Here is a 23,495-nt window from a genome sequence, read left to right as displayed (position 1 = left end):
TATGCTAACTTACTTCATATTTATTCTCACTTTCAGCAAGTTAATATATGGATGTTAATTAATATTACCTTTACCTTTTAATATTACCTTTCATTTAATGCATTAACACAGTTCTGACGTGTATAAGAATGTAGAAACTCTATAGCTTTAAGAAATAAATAGGAAATCAGAATAGTGAGGTTTACTAAAAGTACCTTTTATCGAAAAAATGTATACATTCATTAAATATGCAATCTTTGTCGCCAAATCAATGTGTTATTTGCATAAAAACACGATATATACTTACTATTTTGTCGAATCTATAGACAACTTAAGCCACATTACTTTCATACATTAATAAGGATCAATTGTCTTCATGGTCTGATTAGTAAAACGAAAATAAATTTCACAATACGTTAATGTGGTCATTATGAGTTAAATATTTGACATCTTCATACATGTAACTTTATTCATAAGGATTTCTGACCTATGTATTGTGATGCAGATTTTCAGCAGATCTGCATTTGAGAAAGCAGTCTAAAATCTGCATCTCTTATGAGAAAAAATTACATTTTCATGGTCAAAGATGTGGCTTTCTGAATTTAGATTAGTTCAATGATATTAGCATTTTAAAATTTTTCATTTACTTCAATACAAGTTACGTTCAAATGAGTAAAAGACTAAAACCATTTGATTTTTAATTCTTACAAATTTAAAGTTCCTATAACTTTTATCATCTTTCTTTTAAAAGACATGACATTACACTGGTTGAATAACAAAATAAAGCTATTTTTTCATATAACGAAAGTGCATAATAAGTAAATGTTCGGTATTTTATTACTTAGTAAATATAAAGTACATGAAAATAAAAGTTGTAACACTCTATAGAACTTCAATTTTGACATATTAGAGAAGAAGACATTTACTTGAGCTTTGTACCTAAGGTATGCAAATTGTGTGCAGACATACATTTTTGGTGGAAAAAAAAGAACAAAACGAAGAAAAGAGGAAGTGAAGAGATATTAATATGGTCATAGTGCATTTTTGCCGTGGGATTTATGTAGGTTAACTGCCTGTCTGAAATGCACTCCAGAGGGACATACTAGTATTTAAAATTTAAAAAATCCTAAAGAATGCATATTCTATTCAAAATTTACTTTTGGCTTAAGAAGTATTATTTTCTCATATTTCAAGCTCTCATTTAAAACGCAGGAAAATACATGTTATTGCACAAACGTGTAGGTAAGGCTAGCGGGGTTTGATGCTACTCGGAAGTCATGGGAGTGACCAACCAATCAAATGTTACCACATTATCGAAACATAGATTCTCATATTGGATTACGGATTAGCCGTCAGAGAACACAACTGCATGTTTTGAATTGTTTACACACTTGACAACCCAATTTTCACATTTCACAAAGCCAATGACTGTCTTTAAAGTTAACATTTAAGTCAAAATTTTTATACGATTTTAGAAATTTTTACTTTACACAGATACATGTAAAATTCAATATTTACTTTTTGTAAATTCATTCTTTATTAACTTAGATCTAATAAGTATAATTATTACATCTCCCTTTGGTATGTTATTAGCTATCCTTGAGCCACAAGATGTATATTTGTTGCAGTGAAGGGTTTTCACATCCAATATGTTAATGGTATTTGCATATCGCGATCTATCCATGTCTCCGTATCCGATTCGCCCTCCAACCCCAGGAAAAGGCACGGGCAAATAAATAAAACAACACTGTTTATCACTGATATATTCATTTATTTAGATAACTAATAATAATAAAAAATAAAAGTTTATCAATATTAACATGATTTTTTGTTTAATATACAATTTTGTTTCCAGAATGTTTCCAAATCTATCTTATAGAGATTAAATTTTCGATATATAAAAAGTAAATGTTGAAATATCGTAAATTAAATGTCAAAGAAAATGAAAAAAGACACTTGCACGATAAAAAAAGGCTTTAAAAACAACAATGCAGTTGTAAAAAGTATAAGTCATACTATAAATAATTTAAAATTGTAATATATCTATTGCACATGTCAAAGTGAAAAGAAATAAGATAACGTCCTTGGCCAACAGCAGCAGTAAATGACGGATGAAGCTAGTGTTAATAAACGGTGCCGTTAGTCTAAATAAACGTTTAAATTTTCTTTTTATTTACCTTATACCTTGGTGTTAATTCCCGAAATTCTGAATACATGTACAATATGAGCTTATAAATCATCTTTTTGAGTAGGATGACTTCGATGATGTAACTACATTTCATAAGTCTGGTTCTTTCCATGTTTCTAATACTGTATTGCATAACAAAGACCTTAGAAAAAACAAAATGTTCTTTACTCGGTTGTATTTGGTAAACAAAATATGCATTGATACTATTTAAACTTTAATGCTTCATTTCTAAATAAAGGGCTTGAATCATGCTATCAAACTAACAAATAGTAGGCAGTTTGATAGTTAAAAAAATCGTCAAGAGCAATAACAGGATTTTAAAATAAAATATAGATTATATTATATTATCATATTATTTTGTTAAAATTGTTATTATTTTGTATATATTGCTAGTATCAACAATAATTATCTTGTAAAACAATTTTTGGTACATAATACAGTCAGGATATCCAGTGTAATATTTCATCAAATATTGTAATGTATGCTATGATTTCATTAGAGGAATCAATACAAGTAACTGTATTTTGCAATTCGATTAAATAGAAAACTAAATATATAGTTTTAAAATATAATGATTCGTCAAATTCTTTTGCCTACGTAAGAACAACGTTTGGAATCTACTCCAAACGAGCAAAAGTTGCACAACTTTCCCTGGGAGCCCATGAAGTCAGCCACTTTCCCGTTTTCGTCTTTCCGTACGGGTATTTCACACAAACAACATTTTCCCATGAGCTTACTTTGACCAAAAGAGTGTCTAATGCAAAGATAGGCGTCGCCTGAAAAACGTCCTTTGACGACATGAGTACCACAAATAACACAGGCGTCTTTATTAAGCGGGAAATGTTTGGTTGTGAAACCCCTATATGAACAGGAGCATCCCCTGCACAAAATGACTGGCATAGTGACTTGCAAAACTGGATCTGCTATTTGTATACAGCGGGCAAACTATAATAATTAGAAAGCTAATATTAAACATATCGATTCATATGTTTCAAATGTTGAGATTGGTTACAAAATTTGATATGCTTTCTAAAATTGGACCAACAGAGAAACAGCATGCACAGATTTGAATATACAACATTACTACATCAAACGTCATGAGAGATTGCTATGGGTACAAGTTTTACTTGGAACATGTTTTTAATTCATACACCGATTTTTACAAACGTCAACAGAGGGTACATACTAGGTGAAATTCATCGAGTATCAACGCAAATATTAGATGAAAATGCATGTACTATATTAAGCATAATATCAAACTTACAACAAAAAATCAAAAAGCAATCTCTGAAATATGTGGGTTTTCATTTTTTGTAATAATAATTGCTAACATTGACTTGGCATACTGGATGATTTATTTAATATGTACTCTAAATTAAAATTGCAAATCAAATTTATTCATTTTTGGCCAGCACATGCAGTACATTGAATGAAATTGCATACAAATTACCACACTAACCTTTAAGAATTGGCTTCTCATAAAATCAGGTAGAGCTGAAGCACTTTCAGAATGTCTCATGAAATCAACCAACCTGTATTATAACAAAGGATACTCAAAATAACCTCTGATCAGTACAAATTCTGTCTAGTTTACACCATAATTCTATTTTTTCCAATACAAATATTAAATCAATTCCACATCCAAGTCTTATATATGTATTGATTCTAAGATTCGTACTTGTCAGGTAATCCAGCTCTTTGGCAATGGTAAGGCACCCTCGTTCGTTTAAGTGTTTCATTTTTACACCAGTTCATTAGATAATCGACAATAATGGTATGGTACATGATCTGAGTCTTTTTCTCTTTAAGATATAGCATCTCGGCATTCTATATAAAAGAAACCAATACAATCAGTACTTTTTCAAAGATGTCTGGGGAGGTGGGTTTTTTAATTACACTTAGCAAATGGTATAATTTGTATAAATGTAGTTTGCTAAAAACTAAAATTTGTTCAGAAGGAATGCATAAAACACACTCAAATGAGATATACCACCTTAACTTTAAAAATAGTGGGTCAAAATAAGTCAAAAGTCCAAACCCTCGAAACACGTTGAAATCATTTTGACATTAAATCACCTCATAAAAGGCTCCATGTATGAATCTGATGTCTCGAATAGCTCCAGCAAAGTAGATGAAAGGTTTGAGAGCCCTCCGAATTTTAGACCAATACAGGTCAGGAAGAGGCTCTTGCTCATTGATATCGCCCAAAATCTGCTGCATCTCTATTTCAGGTAATCCATTTGTTAGAACCAAGATACAAAGGGCCTGAAACCCGTCAGTAAAAATATATCATAAAATTAATCTTATTAGCAATATGTAAAATGAGGTGTTGTTAAAAAAAACAAGTATGTTTCACCTTTTCCATTTGCCCAGTGTCATCGTTAAGAACAAGATCCTTCACAATAAACTCCAACAAGCCATTTACAGAATCAGAGAGTGTTTTGATGTGTTGATCTAGAGTTCTAAAATCCCCGAAAGTTCGAAGTTGTTCTGCTAAAAGCGTGAGCCACAGTGGATTCAATGAGTTGGGTTTGGATAAAATGAGCTCCATTTGGGCCTTGTCGAGTTTCTAAGGTAAAAATTCAAATTAAAAATGTACTATTGCTCAGATATGTGTAACCCGGATAAAAGAGTTTTTTTTTAAAAAAAATTGACAAGCCTCGTTATTACGTTAGCTTTTAGAAAGAGTTTTGTTTCACACTTTGTTTTCGTCGCCAAATAATATTTGGCATGTCATGAATGCACGAACAAACAGTTACTGTTAGCCTTATAAAACGATAGTTTTTTTAATTTTGAATTTTAAGGCAAGAATATTATTCTTACTTTATTATAAAGCATAAGGTATTGAGATAGTATTTCTTTGGCGACAGACAATTTTAACGAGGGAATCTCCAGGAAGAAGCAGGCATGCTCCTTTGCCCGGTGAAGAGTTGGAAGATGCGCACTAGATGTAGCCACCACAGCTCGAACACTACCAGGTAAACGAGGCGGTAACCATTTCAATTGCTCATATGAATCCCGATTGCTTAACTTCAAAAACAAGCAGGAGTAATGGTTAAAGACACTGTATACAGGTTCATTTTCGTCCCGTGTAATTTTCGCCCTTCTACACTTGCAAACATGCAGTTTTGCCCCGTCTTGAATTTGCCCAGGCACAGTTGTGTTTAAAGCGAAATAAAATGAGACATTGGAGATCCGAATTCACCCAATCTTAAATTCGTCCGATAAAATCAAGGACGAATAGGGTTAAAATAAAACAAGGGCGAATATTACCCCTGAATACAGTATTCCAAATACATAAATGTGACTAAGCAGTTTCTGTCTTTCAGATTCTTGCAGCTAACATACTCAACAATTCTGGGTTTTTTAGTGAGATATCATGTGGTCAATATTAGTTGTATGAATAATTTGTAAGTAACATTTTTGAGTTTAAAGATGTCAATATGCAGTAGCAAAAAATAAAATCAATGAATATATATCATGATTATCCGTCTTAAAAGTACCATACATGTCACCTAGATATATATTATAATCGTACCTCGTCCATTCCATCTAAAACAAGCAGCATTTGATTTTTGTTCTGTCGCAGTTTTTCAAATTCCTCTCTCATAATCTTCATGTAAAAGTTTTTTAGGTCGAACGTCTCCTTTGGCACATCTTTTTTATATAAATAATAAAAACTTGCAATAAAGAAAAAGAAAAAAATGAAAGAATCCTAAAACTATTGTTTTTACAGTAAATAATGTAGGAAAAAATAGTACTGACCTATTTTTTCACCTTTGATAAATTCTGTCATCCGACGAAGCAAATTGTCTGTTTGCTGACTCGTCTCCGAGATTCCAACAAAATGGTAAAAGACATTCAATCCCTCCTTTAGACAAAGAAAGCTTCGCGTGAAAAATCAGGTGAATTTAACGTGAAATTCGCGTGAAGCGAAACTCAGGTAAATTCCAAATGAATGAGGAAAGTCAATGCAATGAACAAAAACTTGTAAAACCCCGCAACTTAACTTGTTAAAAACATAAAATTCAGTCTCTATCATAAGAGAGTGGGTTAGTTTAATTCCTTTTTACTAACAAAAATAGAAATATGTCCATAGAATACGAATGTCGCACCTATTGGTACACTTGCGCCACAATAATTTCAGGAAAAAAATTATATACCACTTCTAGTTGCTAAAACGAAAAGACTAAAAAACTGAAAGACAAAATTGGCACAAATTATCATTTATTAGCCATTCTTTTTTGTTCCCATTAATTGACGTAGTCTCTAATATCGGAAGCAGGTTTGTTGAGGTACTTATTGTCATCCCTGCATATACTGTCACTAACGACTTAATACATAATTAAAACTCACATATCGTCAATGACTACTCAGACCAAAAGGGAAATAAGGAAATGCCGTATATACTCTAATATAAGTCTCATTGTGGTTTCCTATTCCTTCATTATTCTTCGTGCAAATTCATTTATAACATCCCTAAAAGTGGGTATACCATATCGTTAATCATAACAATATTTCGTAAATCCCACTTCTTGAAAGGTAAGATAGAGATAGTTTTTATTATTCAACATAGCATGATTATGACTAACATAGATAATGCAAGTACGTGTAATATATGTTTCATGGTTACTAAAGTAACTCAAGTGACTGTCATTTATATTTCGGTTCCGTGTTGTAAAATTTAACTGAAAGATAACAAACATTTATTTTGTAAATCTTAATTTTAAAACTGTTCAACTGGAATTTTTCTGTGGGATGATAGTTTAGCAAAATCATCTATAAAGCAAATTTTCATTTTGGAACCAAAGGTGCATGTAAATGTTTGCATCCATAAAAAAGATATACGGTATAATTAAATAATTAATCAATAACTCTTGTTCAAAAGCATAACTATCGTGAACAAAATAAACAAGTTTTGAAGCATGTCATAACTGATACGTTTTTAAATGTGTTTTAGTGAACACTGCATTATGAACTGCAATGCTGAGCCAAAAAATATACAAATGCTTTGATTCGCAGTAGCTAGTGAAGTATCAGTTTCGATAGTGATGTAACAAGTAACTTAACATTTACAAACTACTCATGTTTGGATTTTTTTTCATTAATTGTTATCAATGAACTATTGTTATCGGAGAGGGATCATACACTCATGTATTTATCCACTGTTTGTATAAAAACTACTTTAAGCTTGTTTCCACAATATCAAATTTACAAATTTTCTAGTTGAAGTTACCATGGCAAAGTGCCATCACTTGTAGAATCACTGCTACTCGCCTTAAATCAATACATGCTTAAATCAATGCTAATGAGGAAACTAAACGAGCACAATATTCCAAAAAATCCTTATGTAGTTTAAACAATTGCGGAAGGATAAACTTTATGTTTGTGAGACATGAGATAAACTATCGAGTGCCAGGAAAAACCAACTTTAATTGAAAATATTGAAATGTAATCGACAAAGTAGTTACATTGTAGAATTGTCATCCCGACTCTAGTTTCCCTCAATGTATTTTAACTTTAATGACTTATAATGACATACAGGGGCAAAAAAAATCTTACAATTTTTATTGATGCTACAAAAATATCAAGCGTGCACTTGACAAATAATAAAAAATTAATAAAAAAAAAAATAAAAGCATATCTTCCCATTTGATATTTAAAAATTAGTTATGAATTAAATGTATAATAATTAATTTGGTGCTAATTTGCAATCTAGTACTGTGGAATCATTAAAATTCATGGGGACAAACATTGGGGGACTATCAACCCTTTAATGGTTCATGAGGGTGTTATTTTTTGGACTCAATGGAGCTAATATATAACAACTCCAAACTTTAATGAATCCTTAGTACATTTGATATTCTTCTTCTTTTATTATTTTTTTTAATCAAATATACTAAGTGCTTTATAAGTACTCTTTATGCTACGTTTTTTAGCCAGGAAGAGACCAATCAAAATGTGTACAAAACTCTGCAGCCTCACGCGTTGTGGTGTCATCGGCGGTTGCTTTTTGTTGCTGGTAGACTTAATACTGGACTGGGCCTTCTATATCGTAATTCTCGATACAACTCAAGAAGGCATCAACAAGGCAGATAATTTGAAAAAGGCAATTTTAGTGTTTGCGATCGTCGGCATCTTAATTTTGGTGTTAATATTCTTAGCAAGCATTGCGAAATTTCTCGTTAACAGAGAAGGCACTCTCTTGCATGAAAAGGCTGCCGAAATTCTTATAATTCTGTCAGCGGTTGGGACTTGGATAGAGGACCTGCCACAAACACTGATGGCTTTGATCGTTGCATTAAAAGCCAAGGATCCTTTCACCTTCATACAATACGCGAAAGCCTGGTTTGCTATATGCAAGGCTGTATTGCTTATTACAGTCTTATTTGTAAGGATGCGGCCATGTTGTGAAGACAAACCGGGGAAATGGAAGAGAGTTTTATTCATTTCAGAAATCATCGGACACGCTGCAGTCATCGTTGTCAGTTTGTTTCTGTTAGTTCAACTCTACTCTGACAAACTCTCTTAAAAGGAGAGGGTGGGGAAAGAAGGAGAGGGAGGATTATATAACATTAAAGGCCACCAGCCACAAACCATTATTACCGACCACAATGAACAAACAAAAAGAAAACGTTTAACTTATGCACTCATTCATTTTTAAAATCAACGTTAAATTTATTTCAGTTACAGCTTATTTTTCAAACATGATCACAAACACTTATTTTTTACCAGTGTTCAATGTTTTGAGAACTAATCTATATTTTTACCCCTTTTTTAAATGAAATTTGTAATTTTTAACTATTATGAATTCATATGAAGCTGTGCCTTTTATATATACTATTATATTTATATAAACAACTGGGAAAAAAACTTTTACACGGTTTTTTTTTATACAGCAGTGTACACACTTCCTTATAAACTGTATGCATGCATTTAGACACTTTGTAAACTGGAAACGGTGATATTTATATATATATATATTTATATTTATTATATTATAATAGTTAATGAATACCTGTAAAGCCTTCTTCACAAACTTTGCCATTACTGAGGTTTTCCCCTGGCCTGCAGCTCCCGTCAGGCACAACAATAGGTTATCGTCCTCATCATTTTGCCAGAATTCTGGATCCCCTGTGATATTAATATTTAATTTGAACACATTCAATGCAACAAGAATACTGTGTTCATTTTGAAATTCATATTTTTACTTTCTTTCAGAGGCAGTTAACCTTCATTGATTTTTTTTCCCCAGGAAAAAACGTCCATGTTAAAAAACCTTAAAATTTTAGCAAGTACGTAGTACCTAATTGGGGCTGAAGCACGTGTATGAAAATTATTAATATGTGTACTACAATAGGTTCTTACCTTTAGATTACTAGTAAATACTATCTAATAAAAGTGGTTTTTGTATTTTTATTACATAAAAAGAAAGGGTGATTTTATTGCACTGCACTAATACTTACGAACAAATGCAGACTTTTCTCCTATAAAGAGAATGTACATGAAAATATAATTCGAAGAAAAATCAACTATGTAATTTATTGCATTCATATTATAGTTACTATATAAAACACAGAATTATAAAAGGTAGAATGATCAATAGCATGTTATTTGAAGCCAAAAAAGAACAAAACTATTTCATTTATATACTTGATATTACTTACCCTCTATTTTCAAGTCAACAGGATCTATTCCTTTAGCGTATGCCAAGAACATATTTATTAATTCCTCCTGTCCAATAACAAGATAGGTTTTCCTTTCCAGAAAATTCCTCTGTTCTAGGCTTTCTGAAAACAACACATTAATATGCTTCAACTTAGTACTGAAACAATAAAAGTCAAATGTATTCTATTAATATCAGTAAAAAGAAAACATTAAATTATGAATATAGAAATCATACAATTTCTTCAAAAGATCTAAAAAAAATCTTAGTAGTAATTATTTTGTCAAAATATCTTATTTTAGATATGAATTATGAATTTTCCTATTTCTTTTATAAACTTAAGGCTTCGCAATCTATAAAAATACAACCATTATTCATGACTGTCACAATTTCTGGTTTGTTCTTCTTCCTTCATGGCTTAATTCAATATACAGTACCTATGTCCACTTCTGTATCTTTTCCTTTTTCCTCTGGATAAAACTCTGATATTCTTGCTTTAAAAAATGTCAATACTTTCTCAGCAAAGGTGTCCAGACCTTCCAGGATGACCTACAATGGAAAATTTATTAATCTCACGATGTAATATTAATTATATTCATGCTGTGCCTTATTAAACATTTCAGCGGCGAATTTTGAAAATCCTAAGCTTTTTCTTTATATTTTTAAGAATATATGAGGCCTTTATCATAATATCCTACCCTTTTCCTTCCAGCTTTTTCAGATAGACCACTGTATTTACAATCATATTCAAACAGCTGGTTTGGAAATTTCAATTTTATCTTTTTCTTCAACTCCTAAGAAAAGACAAAAAGCTACATAAATTTAAAGCATGTTGCAATTGTATTTAATTAAAGGTTTTATTAAAATATCTTAAAAAGAAATTTTCTCTGGTGTTGTTCATGATATTTATATATTTACATTTTCCACTGTCTTTGCCTGTGATAACACTACGAATCGATTTTGTACTATATAACCCATAATACAAATGACGCCAAATCGAGGCTCCAGCGGGGTTTGCTTATTAATATTTAAATATGTAATCGTACGATGGCTTAAAATTATATAAATATAAGTAATAAGGAATCATTCTTTGAATATATATTATGAGATGATAATTTCAGTCGGGGTGTGATCAAATCTATCATAAAGCCCTTCGGACTTTATTTGATTTGATCACACCCCGACCGAAATTATCACCTCATAATACTCAAAGAATGATTCCTTATTCCTTATTTAAAGACATGTACCTACCTTCAAATGGCACATTTTTAGAACTTCTTTATCTACAAATCTGTCTTGAAAATCTTCTGGGATTTCTTTAATAGCTTCAGAGTTCCTCAGAAGAAACAGTGCATTTGGATTACCAAATCTATAAGAAAATGTCACTTAACATACAATAGTTCAAACAGATGCATACATATCTATTAAGTTGATTTTAAAGTTAACATATTCTAAAAACTGCTATTAATAAAATTTAACGAACATGTATCTTAATTACTAATATGTCAATTTCAATTTTTCCTATTCCAAGCCAGGAGCCTTCTACCAATTACAAATGCTCATTCACTGAACACTGATGTCATGGTGATTTTTGCCTGTTTATCATTACAGTCGTTTCAAAAGCAAGATATAACTTCATCTTGACTAATTAATTTAACAAGTTTTATGCCTTATAAGAGAGAGAGAGAGAGAGAGAGAGCATTTGGGACTGTATATATCAAAAGTTCTAAGGAATGATATTACTTTTTTTTTATATCATTCGTAAGAACTTCCATTCAAAAATGCTGGGTGAATATATATTTTTGCAAGATACTTTTACCTGTAAGCACCATGAAGGATTTCCATAAATGTGATTGATGAGTTCAACACCCAGGAATACTCATCCTTTAAATCACTCCCTAGATCTTGATCCTCTGGAATCCATCCATATCTGTAGAAATCAAATCATAATTTGATCATAATTGATAGATAATTTTGGAAGATTTTGTAATAAAGTTTATTGATAATTTGAATTCGGTGTAACTTTCCATAATTATACATGCATGTACATATCAGATAAAGTACAGTGACTTGAATATCATGTCAGTCTGTTTCAAAAGTATTTAATGTACAGAGTGGTGTTGCAGATTAAATTTATATATACATGTGTAGCTTCCACGGCCCTATAAATCGTAGATGGAAGATCGCATGATAATTAATAATCTTGACATCTAACTGACTTATAAATAGTTCACTTTTTTTGGCAATATTGAAGGAAATGTCTGAAACAAGACAGTCATCAAATTTTTTTTTTTCAAATGATTTTATTTTATTTCAATTTTCCTAGTAAATCGAATTGATTACAAATGATTGAATGCACCCTTCACCCATATCTTAGCTAGGTTAATTTGGAGCTCATATAATTTGAAATCATAATTTAGTATAAAAAAATGTTAGTGGGCTTTCAAAAAAGATAATGCTTTGTATATGTAATAATCATGTGTTACATCACAGAAAGGAATATGACATTCATGTATCTAAGAAAGCTAATAACAATATGTGTACCAAAAGTAGGAATGCAAATGTGCATGTTAATAGAAGGAATACATAAAATCAATGAAAATTCAATCCCCACATCATGCGTGGATCCAGAATTTTTTTTTTGGGGGGGGGGGGGGGGTGGAGGGGGAGATGGGGGGGAGGGGGTCCGACGATTATTTGGTTATTTAAGTTTTCCAAAGGGGGTGTCTGAGGCATATTTTTGGTAAATTTATTACATGCATGTAAATCTAAAGAAAATTAGTATACTGAATTGAAATGAAACTTGCACAACTACTATTTGATTGTGTCATGGAGTCATATGCATTGTAAAAAGTTACTGATGGTTAGCTACAACCCGTAACTGCAAGAAAAAGGAATTAATTATAAGCCCAGTAACAATGCTAAATTTCCTCCATGTAATATGTTTTGCAGACATTATGCATAAATTTTTTATATGAATATGAAGACCCTAAAGTATGATTAGCCGGTAGTTAAATTTTCACCAACACAAGTTACATGTTCCACCACAGAATCAAATTCAAGATAATTAACAACTTTTCAATGCCATACCTTTGAGTCTGATCCAATTTTTCTGGACAATATTTTAGTTGCTGTGTATACCATATAGAAGAGAGAAAGAAAGAGAGGAGAGAAGATTGAATGATGGTCCACAGCTACGAATATAATTATAAAAATTATCACTTCTATAAATTGCATAGACCCAAAATATGCATTTAGCTAATTGCATGGTGGTTTGAAACTTTGTATATAAATCTAAATTGTTACCTTTCTCCCAATAAATTGATGAAAAATGGACAGCCATTGGTCTCTGTGTGGCATCTGTCCAGTTCCTCCATGCAGCACCGAATGGTCTCCTCCGAGTTGGTGTCCTTTGGAACACCCCACCTCAGGTCACAGTCGATGAGGTGAATTTTCCTCTCCTCACACCATTCTCTCAATTCGGGAAACACCTATTCATGATTTAGAGACATTAAACACTTATTTTTCAAAGAGTTTGTAAATACCCAGTATATCTTACTGGGGTTTTTTTCATCATTATCTTTAAAAAAAATCCTCTTAAAAATAATTTTTAATAAAAAGTAAAAACTGTAACGACAGCAAAATCTGAAAAGAGTTTGAAAACCTGAAGTACCTCTTGTTTAAATATTTGATTTTAAAAAATTGATTAATCTCCTAAAATTTGATTTTAGAAAAATTTTGAATGTTTGAAAAATGATTTTAAAGATGTTTGCCTACCTTTTTTACTAAAATTTCTCTTTCACAGAAGAAATCTGTAAATGTTGATGATACAAACACTCTCACTATTCTCCATGCTCCGTTATTTTCAGAAGACTTGTCAGAATCTACAGGGTGAGGCTTGATGTTTTGACACTGTTTTTCTACATGCTCCCAACAAGCATTTACTATTGCCTCAGCTTTCTCTTTTTCCTGTAAATACCAATAACGAGATTTGTAATATAATTACATTATACATAAAATATAATAGCATTGTACATGCCAGGCACATACGTAGCATTGTATTTGAGTGTCAGGTGGAGATGGGGAGGGGGGTGTGGGCAGACTCATCCAAAAACTCTTGACAAGCAAAACAAAACAAAAAATAAAACAAAACAAAAATCCTAATCTGTGTGTGAATGAATGTTTATTGTATAATCTTCATGCTGCCCCTTGATGGCCCCTAATTGGTCAATAAGGAATTAAATTGAATTGTACTTATAACTTCAATTTCCAATTTTACTGTTAATTTCCTTCCTTTCACTTCAGTGTTGCATACATGCTCACAAAATAGGAAGGGGGGGGGGCAATTCCATTTCAATTCACTTTTAACATTGTCAATTTAAGCAAAATGTTTGCTGCGAGAAAAAGGGGGCAGCCCCCCCCCCCCCCCCCCCCCCCCCGATACTACGTGCCTGCATGCACCGATTCTACGTGCCTATGTGCATCAAAAATATCTTTTAACCATAAATCTTTGTTTATTCGTATTAGCATCAACAAATTTTTAGAAAGATAATTTTTCAAATCATACAAATGAACACCGATGTAAAAGAGAGTGTCGACCGTATTTAAGAATTCGATGCTTTAACTATCATGTAAGATGGAAATGACATCTTGACATGTTCTGCATGCTATCGATTACACATAGATATCTTACTTAAGTATAACAACTTACACGCTTGTGTTGACTTTCTGCTGTCCTATATCTCCGATACATACCTTACCTGTGGGGAGGAAGTTATTTGTTTACATATTTTCTAAGGTAAGCGATGTCATCTTAGCGCTTGAAACTCGGCGTCAAATGTCCCCATCATTAAACGCAAAGCTGATATCAAATCTAGCCATGTCTAAATGCTAGACGCTGGTTCATTTTATGCTCAGCACTACTGATTTCCGGTTCGGTTCATTATTTGACAAGAGTTTACTGTTGGGTCACATTAAAAGTTCACATCATTCATTTTTTTCCTCTGAAATTATACTTTTCCACTTTTATAAATTCATATTAAACATTTTGTATCATTGTTTTTAATTAAAATAAAATACAATGTAGCATCAAGGTTATTGATAGATTCAATTTATTTATTAATTGATTGATTTATTTATTGATTGAAAAATATTACAAAGGAAAATGTTCATGTCACTGACATTTAGAATACCAAAATTAAGAAAATTAAAGTTTTTATCAAGGTCATATTTATTGACAAAAAAATATTACAAAGGAAAATGTTTATGTCACTGACACACTTAGAATACCAAAATTAAGTAAATTAAAGATGAGTTAGAAAAGTTTTATATTTAGCACTGATGTCACACTCATTTGCATATTTCAGTAGTATTCTTTTGGCAAACAGAACATCCCCTTTGGATGAGTCCAACGAATTCCAGGTCTTCTCACATTCTGATGGATTGAATTTAGCTGATTTTTCAGAAAAAGAAAACCACAACTCTTTGAATTCATTTTCACATTCATCACAACTTTCACACAAAATTTTCAATGCAAACCCAATTGAGGACCATGATTTATAAGTATCTGAAATTTCAACATCATATAGATCTAACAGATTTCCCAAATCTATTATCAGCTTATTCACGGTTATATCACAAAATTTTTGTTGTCTCCTTGATTTGCCATAATAACTTTTGACATAAGGCTGAAAATGACTGGAAGCCTTGGATTTAGATGCATTAAGGACACTTAGTTCTTCCTCTCCACTTTCTTCAATAGACAGAATTTCATTTTTCAGATCACCTGATGCCTCAACACAATATTCACTAGGTTCCTTATGCCGAATAGAAAACTTTGATACCCAATGAAACACTTCACTCTCTGAATTCATATTCAGCGTGAATGGCATCAGTTTTTCTCCATACTTCCAAACATATTCCACAGTATATGGATAGAGATCACAATGCTTTTGGGATCCCAGCATAAACCATGGATTCTTCCCAATTTGGTCGACCAAGATTTTGAACTTTCCTTCCCCTGGTGTCATGTTTTCTACAACTTCGGCTATGGGTATATGGAACAGCGAATTGTGTAGATTGGATGGGAACACCACATCATGAAAAATTGCATGCAGACCTTCTTTAGTCTCACTGTCCACCATGTAATTCTTCTTTCTCTGCATAACATAAGCAGTCAGTAGCCCCTGAGTTTTAAGTGACGTTGGATCAGCCAAATATTTTAGACTCTCTTCAGCGTAAAGACTCATTATTTGCTCTATCAACTTCTCTGTGACAACATCAACAGATGAATCCATTTTCTCAACATCCACATCAACCCTCAGAGGAGAATAGACTGTAGGAAGTTCCAATAGCGTCATATACTGATGATCGATAATACCTCTGGTGTATTTCTGAAGAAATATCTCATTGTCCACTCTCGGTACATGGAATTTACGAGGCGGGTTCATAGACACATGAGTGATCGGACAATCGTCTGATTTATTCGTAACCCCGTACCTATCTGATATCACCTTTCTGCGAGCAAAAGTATTCATAATGATGTTTTTATCTGTCTGCCATCGGTCACTCAGAGATGGTCTACCACTGGTGTAAAACCTGGAATATGTTGTCCTCAATATTTTGTGAGCTGTCTGTGTGACTTTTTCCAGCATCTTTAAAAATGGTATTGGAATCACAAGTTTCTGTAAAAGTAATTTTTTTAAATACACTTGTAATTGAAGAATAATATTGAGAAAACAAAAAAATGTACATCAATTGATTTTGAGCAGAAACCCTGATTCATGAACTCTCTTGAATTTTACCTTTCCTGTCTATTGTTCAACTCAGAATAGAAAATTGATGATAAAAGAGACCATGGGCACATAATCTTTTACTTCAGTCAGAATTTCAGGTATTCATTAAATACTTATTCATTATAAATAGCACCGGGTAGATAAGCAACAAAAAAGGGAAACAAATCTATATTGCATTTCAAATTGCCTTTATTCAATATACATGTATATGTATATCATTTTCAAACTTTAATGTTTTGTACAAATTCTGGTGTTCCATATCCGGACTACAAGCTAGAATGGTAAATAAATTAATATTGACATCTTCAGAGGAATTACAGTCAACTTGTAAAGAAACCGACTCGTACCCAAACAGACTTGTAATCAAATAATCTGAGTAAAAAAAACTTGAATTATAATATTATGCATGCCTTCAGAAGTTCAGAGAGGGAGAAGATTTTATAGATTTGTCAATATAGCTAAGATTGCATGTACAATGTTAGCAGAAATTTTCTATCAAATGTTGATATAAGAACCTCGATCTTTGCCAAACTTATAGGAGATGACTTATTAATAATATTATCAAAAATCTACATTCATTTATCTCATAATTTCTTAATTATTGTTATTATATCAAAACCTAACCTAAACAGCTTATCTTTTATATTTATAATCCAAGTATCATTGTCTACCACCGAACAAATGGATTATGGGTCTGTTTAGGTACGAGTCAGTTTGAGTACGACTTCACTTGATTCCTCCAAAGCATTAAATAAATTATGCTTACAGTTATGCTGGAAGAATTTGAGACCAAGCCATTTAATTATAAGACAGGTCACCAACACAATGAGGGTACTTGGCAACAGTAACAAGTAGTATATCAACCCCTCCTCCTCAAACACTGAATCGTCCATACCTGAAATGTATTACATCAGTACATGTACAGGGGATACGTAGAATACAATACATTTATGTATTCAAGAGAAAAAAAATACCCCCCTCCCTCCCCCCCCCCCAAAAAAAAATACCTTTAAATCAGAGACTCAGACATAAATAATGTTATTTATGTCTCTGCTTTATATAAAAGAAGAAAGTTATCTCTATAGAATGAAATAGATATTGAATTCACATGTAAACTTTTTCCATTTTTGCGGTTAAAAGTTGAAAATGTTAATTTCAGATAGTTTTAAACAAAATGCTAACGTTGAGCTTATTTACAACAAATAAAAATAAGAAATTACCAGTCAGTAAGAATCTCTAATTCTGTACGTGTTTATGCAGACAAAGTTACTGAAATTTTGAAGCTTGCTAAATCAACATCATGTAAACATCAACCCAGTTTGCCAATAAATTTAACCGGATATCATTTTGGCGTCCTAAAATCAAAATTGTATCAAAGTTAAAAACTATTCCGGAAAATCAAGTTATCTCTCTTTGAACAATGTTACTTGTGTGTTATAAGTTCATATAGAGAGACAAATTCTTAGTTTTAACTTGTAGTGAAATCAAATCTTTCATTTTAAATTTTTTTTTATTATACTGTACAGTATATATATTTTTTTAGATGCGTCTTACCATGAATTATTCCCGACCGGGAATGAGCACAGGGGCTTGGTTGTTGGATGGTGAATTTCCTAATTATTTGTTCCCGAAGAAAAAAAATGATTAAAATTGGTAATCTTATGTGTGTTTCTGTGTATTGCAGTAAATAAATTCACTGACCCCCCCGTTTCAGTCATGTTAAAAAAGTGTATTCAATGTACATTTTTAATCTAGAGAGGGGTCGGGTGACCCCCCCCCCTGCAAAATTCAAATTTCTTTAAATTACATTATATAAAATTACCAAAACAATTTCTTTGGAAACCCCCCCCCCCCCCCCCCCCCCGTCTGGACTAATAATGGATTGACGGATTTGGCATCGGAAAATAGAGGGGGAAGGGGGGGGGGGCTTAGAGTCTTCGAGGAACGGATCAAATATCAATAAACATATGGCATAAAACCTGATCTTGTTTCAACGCCTATGTAATGTACATGCATTATTACTTGTGACTGTGTCAATCGGTTTGAGATAACATGCATCGCATATTTTAAATGGGTTTTTAGCTCTAATTTGTAACATCAGACAAGAGCATAATCTCAAGTTGTTCTAGGAAAAATATGGTATTACTATTTTATGCCGTATAACTGTTCAGTCATATAGCTATACGTTTCGAGTTTACAGTTTCAGAATCCTATATATATATATATATATATGTAGGAGGGAGTCCTGGGATGGAAGGGGGGGGGGGTATGAAATTAATTCTAAGAATAATCTATGTACTTTTTGAAATTCCCTTCATACTAGTTACACTTTTCGGATCAAATATCCCTGTCCAGAGTACTGATTTTCGAGTAAAACACCCTGGAAAACAAGTTTCAGTTTTGAAACACCAAAAAAGGAAACGGAACATCCCGCTCAAGTTCTAAAATATTCATACATTTGTAATAAGTAACCAGGGACACATCATCAGCTACCCCGGGGTAATATCGGATGAACTAAGTCCAACTCAAAGTTGATATCACACGATAACCGGGGATCGAGTTGAAAATGAGACGGATTAAGGACAAACATCCCTAAACAAATTTAGAAAATTTGATAGGAAAAAACTGCCTTAAATTGATATTTAAAATTAATATTCTGGTAAAATGCAAAGTTTATATTTTCCACGAATTCTTGGGGAAATCATACTACAGTATATTTCCACGAATTCAAACTTTGGACGATAATGTAAGAAGAAAATATACTAAAAAAAACTTTTTTTTCATTTACGAATACTAACTAGATTTTATCTATGAGACGAGATATCACTTTTTTATGATTTAAAATTCCACATTGTTTCAAGTATTGTTTTTATATTTCAAATATAGTTCAGTTGAAATAAATACATCCGGAAATCAAAAGACAGAACAGCTTCACCCATGCAGGGAAAAAAAATAAAGGAAAGACCAAACTTTGAAACTACATGTACATGTACACAATGTGAGGGATGACTTCATGTGCGGACCTAGAAAATTTTTCATTGGTGGGGGGGGGGGGTAAGTTTGACAGGGGGGGGGGGAGGGGTCCGATGCATATTTTGCTGTAAATTTACTATGTAACTTTAAGAAATTTGAATTTTCCAGGAGGAATGTCTTGATCCTCTCTAATTTCGCTCTACAGATTCCCGCAACTTAACATGCATGGTGAACTGCATGCATGTACATGTAACAAACGGTAGGTGATGCAGATTAAACAATAGATGAAAGGGGAGGGGGGGGGGTGTTCAGTTGCTCATCATGACATTCATTTCTTCTGTTCGGTCGCTACACTTCATTTTACCGATGAGACTGATTTATTATGAAAACTTGCGAGTTGTATGAAGAATTAAATAAAAAAATGTTTTTTGTAGTTTTTTGACATTTTTTTTTAAAAGAGCAAAATAATTGTACATGTAATCACGATATGTGACTCTTTGGAATTTTTAACTGCAATACGGGTCTATAGCGTCAGTCATGCTATACTACTACAATGTACATGTATAAGCGCATTTTTGATGCTTTTAAATTTTAATGATGATATTTGGATGTAATTAAAAATATGATATTTGGCTTAAAATTCCTATAAGACATGTAGACGACATTTTAAACCTTGGTGTCTTGGGTCAAGAAGATTGAATGAATAAAACTGATATAGTCATTTATACATATCAGATTTATTAAAGTTCTATAGCATGCACTTTTGAATGATGAAAGATGCACTGTTCTAAAGCTATAGATTTTAAAGAAGTCAACATAACCTTTAAACCTTTTTGCAACCAAAAAACCCAAAACTAGTTAAAGTGCGCATGTAAATCATGCCCAAACAGTCGGTGTATACAGAATGGCTCATCATTTCATAAATGACATGCTGTCTTATGTAATACTTATGTAATGCAATACAGAAAAATGCAGTCAGTTTCATATCATATACAGATTTGGTTTCAGCACAGGCCACAGAGTTGACGGAATATGATAAAAGTAAGAGGAATTTTTTCACAACAGTTTCAGCTTTGTTAACCTTGTTGAGAGAATCAAAATATTTTCAAAATGAGCATAAAACATTTTTTATATCTTTAGAAGAAAAGAAAGATAATCTTGTAATTTTGTTCTTGACTAAGTGTGGTTGTTCTAAACTACTCTTATTTTATATAACCATTTTAACAAGAGCTTGGACTTTGAGTAGTTGTGTCAAACAGCAATGTGAAGTATGCCTGTCTATTTCAAAGAAATCAACACGATTTCGATAAGAATATGCAATCGGTGCATATTTCACTTGAATCCAGCTCATTTTCAACGAGTTTTGACGCAAGAAATGATAGCTACGTCCTACGGAAGGTCCAATGCCTTCTTAAAATGGTTCTAATAATCGACCATCTTGTTTTTTAAAAAAATTAATTGAATGTACATTTAAAGATTCGCTTTAAATGCAGCTTGTCAATAATTTAGAATGAAATCTTTGTATACCAGATACACTGTACGTATATTTATGTTTAATCTTCGAACAGTCAGAATCATTGATTTGATTTGGCCACAAAAAATGTACCCGAAGTCACGTGAACTTAACAACTCAGAATATGAAATAAATATGAATCTGAAACATAGAATACTTTGTGCATTAAAAATATGCTTGTTGTGCCCCCTCCATGCACGTATTATATCTTTTATATTGCCCCCTTTCACGTATTATATTTTTATATGTTGCCCCCTGTACATATATTATTTTATATGTTGCCCCCCCCCCCTGTACGTATTCTATTTTATATGTTGGTCCTCCTCCAGTATTCTTTTTAGTTGTTGGTCCACATGTTCTTTTTTATACGTTATGCATTGAGGATGCAGAGCACCACTGTGTGTAGAGATGTCACTGGTTTTTATAAAACTGTAAGGGTTTCTCCATCTGTACACTAAAGCATCCAAATCCATGCCCTTCAGTGGGATTCGAACCCGTAACCTACACACTGAACAGAGCTCTACTGGGAAAGGGAAAGGGTATAATCTCCCCTCAACCACAGCACTATGTTGGAGAGGAAGTGATAGACTGCTGTCGAAAAGATGTCGATGATGGGACGGCATAACTATTTAAAAAAAGTCTAGCAAAATATCCCTTAATTCTTATTCTGGATACTAAATTTTAAAAAAATTTAATAATCAGATGTATATCAAAAAACATATCCGAACTAATTTGTTTTATACCCCATTAAAAAAGTCATGAAATGATGCGAGAGCATTAAGGGGTCTTTAAAGAAATCAGCTTTCCTCAGACAGAAAAATCGTCTTGCTTTTATCACCCAACCTTCATCGTCATCATCAATTCAAACAAGTCTCCACTAATTTACATAGTCGTACAATGGAAAATATATCGACCCTGGACACTTTTTCTTGATATGTTGCGATGTGGCAAGACTTTCTTCATCAAGAATTATATTGGTGGAATAAGACAGGCAGCGGACGATTTATCATTTGATCAAGTTCTTTTAAGATTCCCCAAGTCCAATATCGATAATGTTCCATAATGCAAATATTTAATTAAGACACAAAAGCCCCCGCGTACGGCGCTGATTTATCCGGATTGCCTGCTGTCACGAAACCTCTACATGAATTTTGCATTCTCCTTTCAGGTGAAAAAAAATCTTACATCGTCGAAAAACCTGTTTTTTGTCTTCGCAGGGAAAAAATCACACCAACGAAAGAAGATGGAACAAAAGTATGGCGCTAATTGCTTGTTGGTTTTTCTTTGGGTCTCTTCGGATGAAATTGTGGTAAAAGTTGTGTAATTATAGGTGTTTTTGAAATCTTATTCGCATGCAACATTGGTTAGTTTTAAAAAAATATATATAATCTCTCAGTGAATGTATAAAGAGCAACAAATGCAATAAATACATGTATTTGTTGTAGATGTTTATAACTTCAGAAGACTGGATAGTCATGGCTATTTATAGACTGTTTTGATCTCATTGAGAAGAATAGTTCTATGTAAATATATGTAGGAAAAAATATCAAAATTCAAAGTGATACATTAAAAAAAAATCTTTACTAAATTAAATACTAAATGATAATTGACGACCAAAACTATATTATTCAAAATTCTTTGGAAGATCTGATGCGTAATTTGTTAAAATAAATGTGCTAGGAAGCATCTGATTTTTCTGACAAAATATTCATCTGAGTGTCAAGGAAATCTTACTTAAAGCAAAGAAAAAACTGCCGATGAAGCAAAATGGTTTTTTCCCCACAAAACTGAACCAGCAATACACACACAATAATAACAGTTTTAAAGACAAAACTTTAGATATTCAATACAGAAATTTATTTATTCGCACACATTTTTACACTCCTTCGTAGAATACAGAATTTTCTGACAATATCTTACAATGCATTCTAAATAAAAGCAAATCGTTTCCAAAACGACATATAGTTACAAACTGTATTACATAGAATAAAGAGAAGTCTCCGATACAAGTTGAGCGTTCCTTGGCTGGCAAACATTTTATATTTCTGTCTTTGAAAGAGTTTGGAAAAAGGGTATTGACTAGACAACCTTAATGATAGTTCGATGGATCAAAAACTATCCAATAATGTTGTCACGAAGAGTAAAAGCGGCAAGGGACCCTGGATTGTCTTGCTCAAGAATGTGATCGTAGAAAAATAAGTTTTTTTGATTATTCAATGCTTGCATGCATGTACATGTAGCTATTGTATAATCGCTCTATAAACCTTACAACCACCAGTTGCATTCATAACTGCATAAACACAACAACTCTAATCAAAATTTAGAAAAACTTTATAAAAATGACATTAAATAACAAATATAAGTAATACACTTTATTCTCAC

At 32.3% G+C, this 23,495-nt stretch overlaps 2 protein-coding genes across 3 annotated transcripts; both read right to left on the bottom strand.

The window, feature by feature from the left end:
- Positions 1 to 1,808: 1,808 nt before the first annotated feature.
- On the bottom strand, positions 1,809 to 14,761 carry LOC105344003 (telomerase protein component 1). 2 transcript variants are annotated; one of them, XM_034479090.2, is made up of 18 exons: positions 14,545 to 14,761; positions 13,611 to 13,802; positions 13,140 to 13,324; positions 11,653 to 11,763; positions 11,085 to 11,202; positions 10,532 to 10,627; positions 10,271 to 10,382; positions 9,835 to 9,957; positions 9,634 to 9,654; positions 9,186 to 9,301; positions 5,933 to 6,038; positions 5,706 to 5,824; positions 4,991 to 5,197; positions 4,524 to 4,736; positions 4,244 to 4,432; positions 3,846 to 3,994; positions 3,627 to 3,699; positions 1,810 to 3,112 (listed from the first exon to the last, which is right to left on the bottom strand). In XM_034479090.2, the coding sequence occupies exons 1-18, from the start codon at positions 14,584 to 14,586 to the stop codon at positions 2,747 to 2,749; spliced, it is 2,538 nt and encodes an 845-aa protein (XP_034334981.2). In that variant the 5' UTR covers positions 14,587 to 14,761; the 3' UTR covers positions 1,810 to 2,746. The 2 variants fall into 2 exon arrangements, with proteins under 2 accessions (XP_034334982.2, XP_034334981.2); XM_034479091.2 differs by lacking the exons at positions 13,611 to 13,802; positions 14,545 to 14,761 and adding an exon at positions 12,924 to 12,964 and having other exon boundaries at positions 1,809 to 3,112; positions 13,140 to 13,323.
- A 261-nt stretch (positions 14,762 to 15,022) lies between these two features.
- On the bottom strand, positions 15,023 to 17,983 carry LOC105343985 (uncharacterized). The gene is made up of 3 exons (XM_011451527.4): positions 17,848 to 17,983; positions 17,394 to 17,522; positions 15,023 to 16,516 (listed from the first exon to the last, which is right to left on the bottom strand). Exon 3 carries the CDS (start codon positions 16,484 to 16,486, stop codon positions 15,137 to 15,139), a length of 1,350 nt encoding a protein of 449 aa, XP_011449829.3. The 5' UTR covers positions 16,487 to 16,516; positions 17,394 to 17,522; positions 17,848 to 17,983; the 3' UTR covers positions 15,023 to 15,136.
- Between the last annotated feature and the right edge of the window lie 5,512 nt (positions 17,984 to 23,495).

This window comes from Magallana gigas, chromosome 9 (genome assembly GCF_963853765.1).
Source record: "Magallana gigas chromosome 9, xbMagGiga1.1, whole genome shotgun sequence".
In the NCBI taxonomy this organism is placed as follows: domain Eukaryota; kingdom Metazoa; phylum Mollusca; class Bivalvia; order Ostreida; family Ostreidae; genus Magallana; species Magallana gigas.
Note: the sequence above shows the minus strand (reverse complement) of the source record. Positions and strands in the feature narration are given on the sequence as shown.

What these genes read in the sequence shown, in the direction of transcription:
- LOC105344003 (XM_034479090.2), bottom strand. Translation starts at nt 14,586, where the DNA reads ATGTATCGGAGATATAGGACAGCAGAAAGTCAACACAAGCGT. An exon ending in GAGAAATTTTAGTAAAAAAG is followed by an intron (nt 13,325 to 13,610) that starts GTAGGCAAACAT and finishes AATCATGAATAG; the next exon opens with GTGTTTCCCGAATTGAGAGA. An exon ending in ACCTTATGCTTTATAATAAA is followed by an intron (nt 4,737 to 4,990) that starts GTAAGAATAATA and finishes TTTTTACCTTAG; the next exon opens with AAACTCGACAAGGCCCAAAT.
- LOC105343985 (XM_011451527.4), bottom strand. Translation starts at nt 16,486, where the DNA reads ATGCTGGAAAAAGTCACACAGACAGCTCACAAAATATTGAGGACAACA.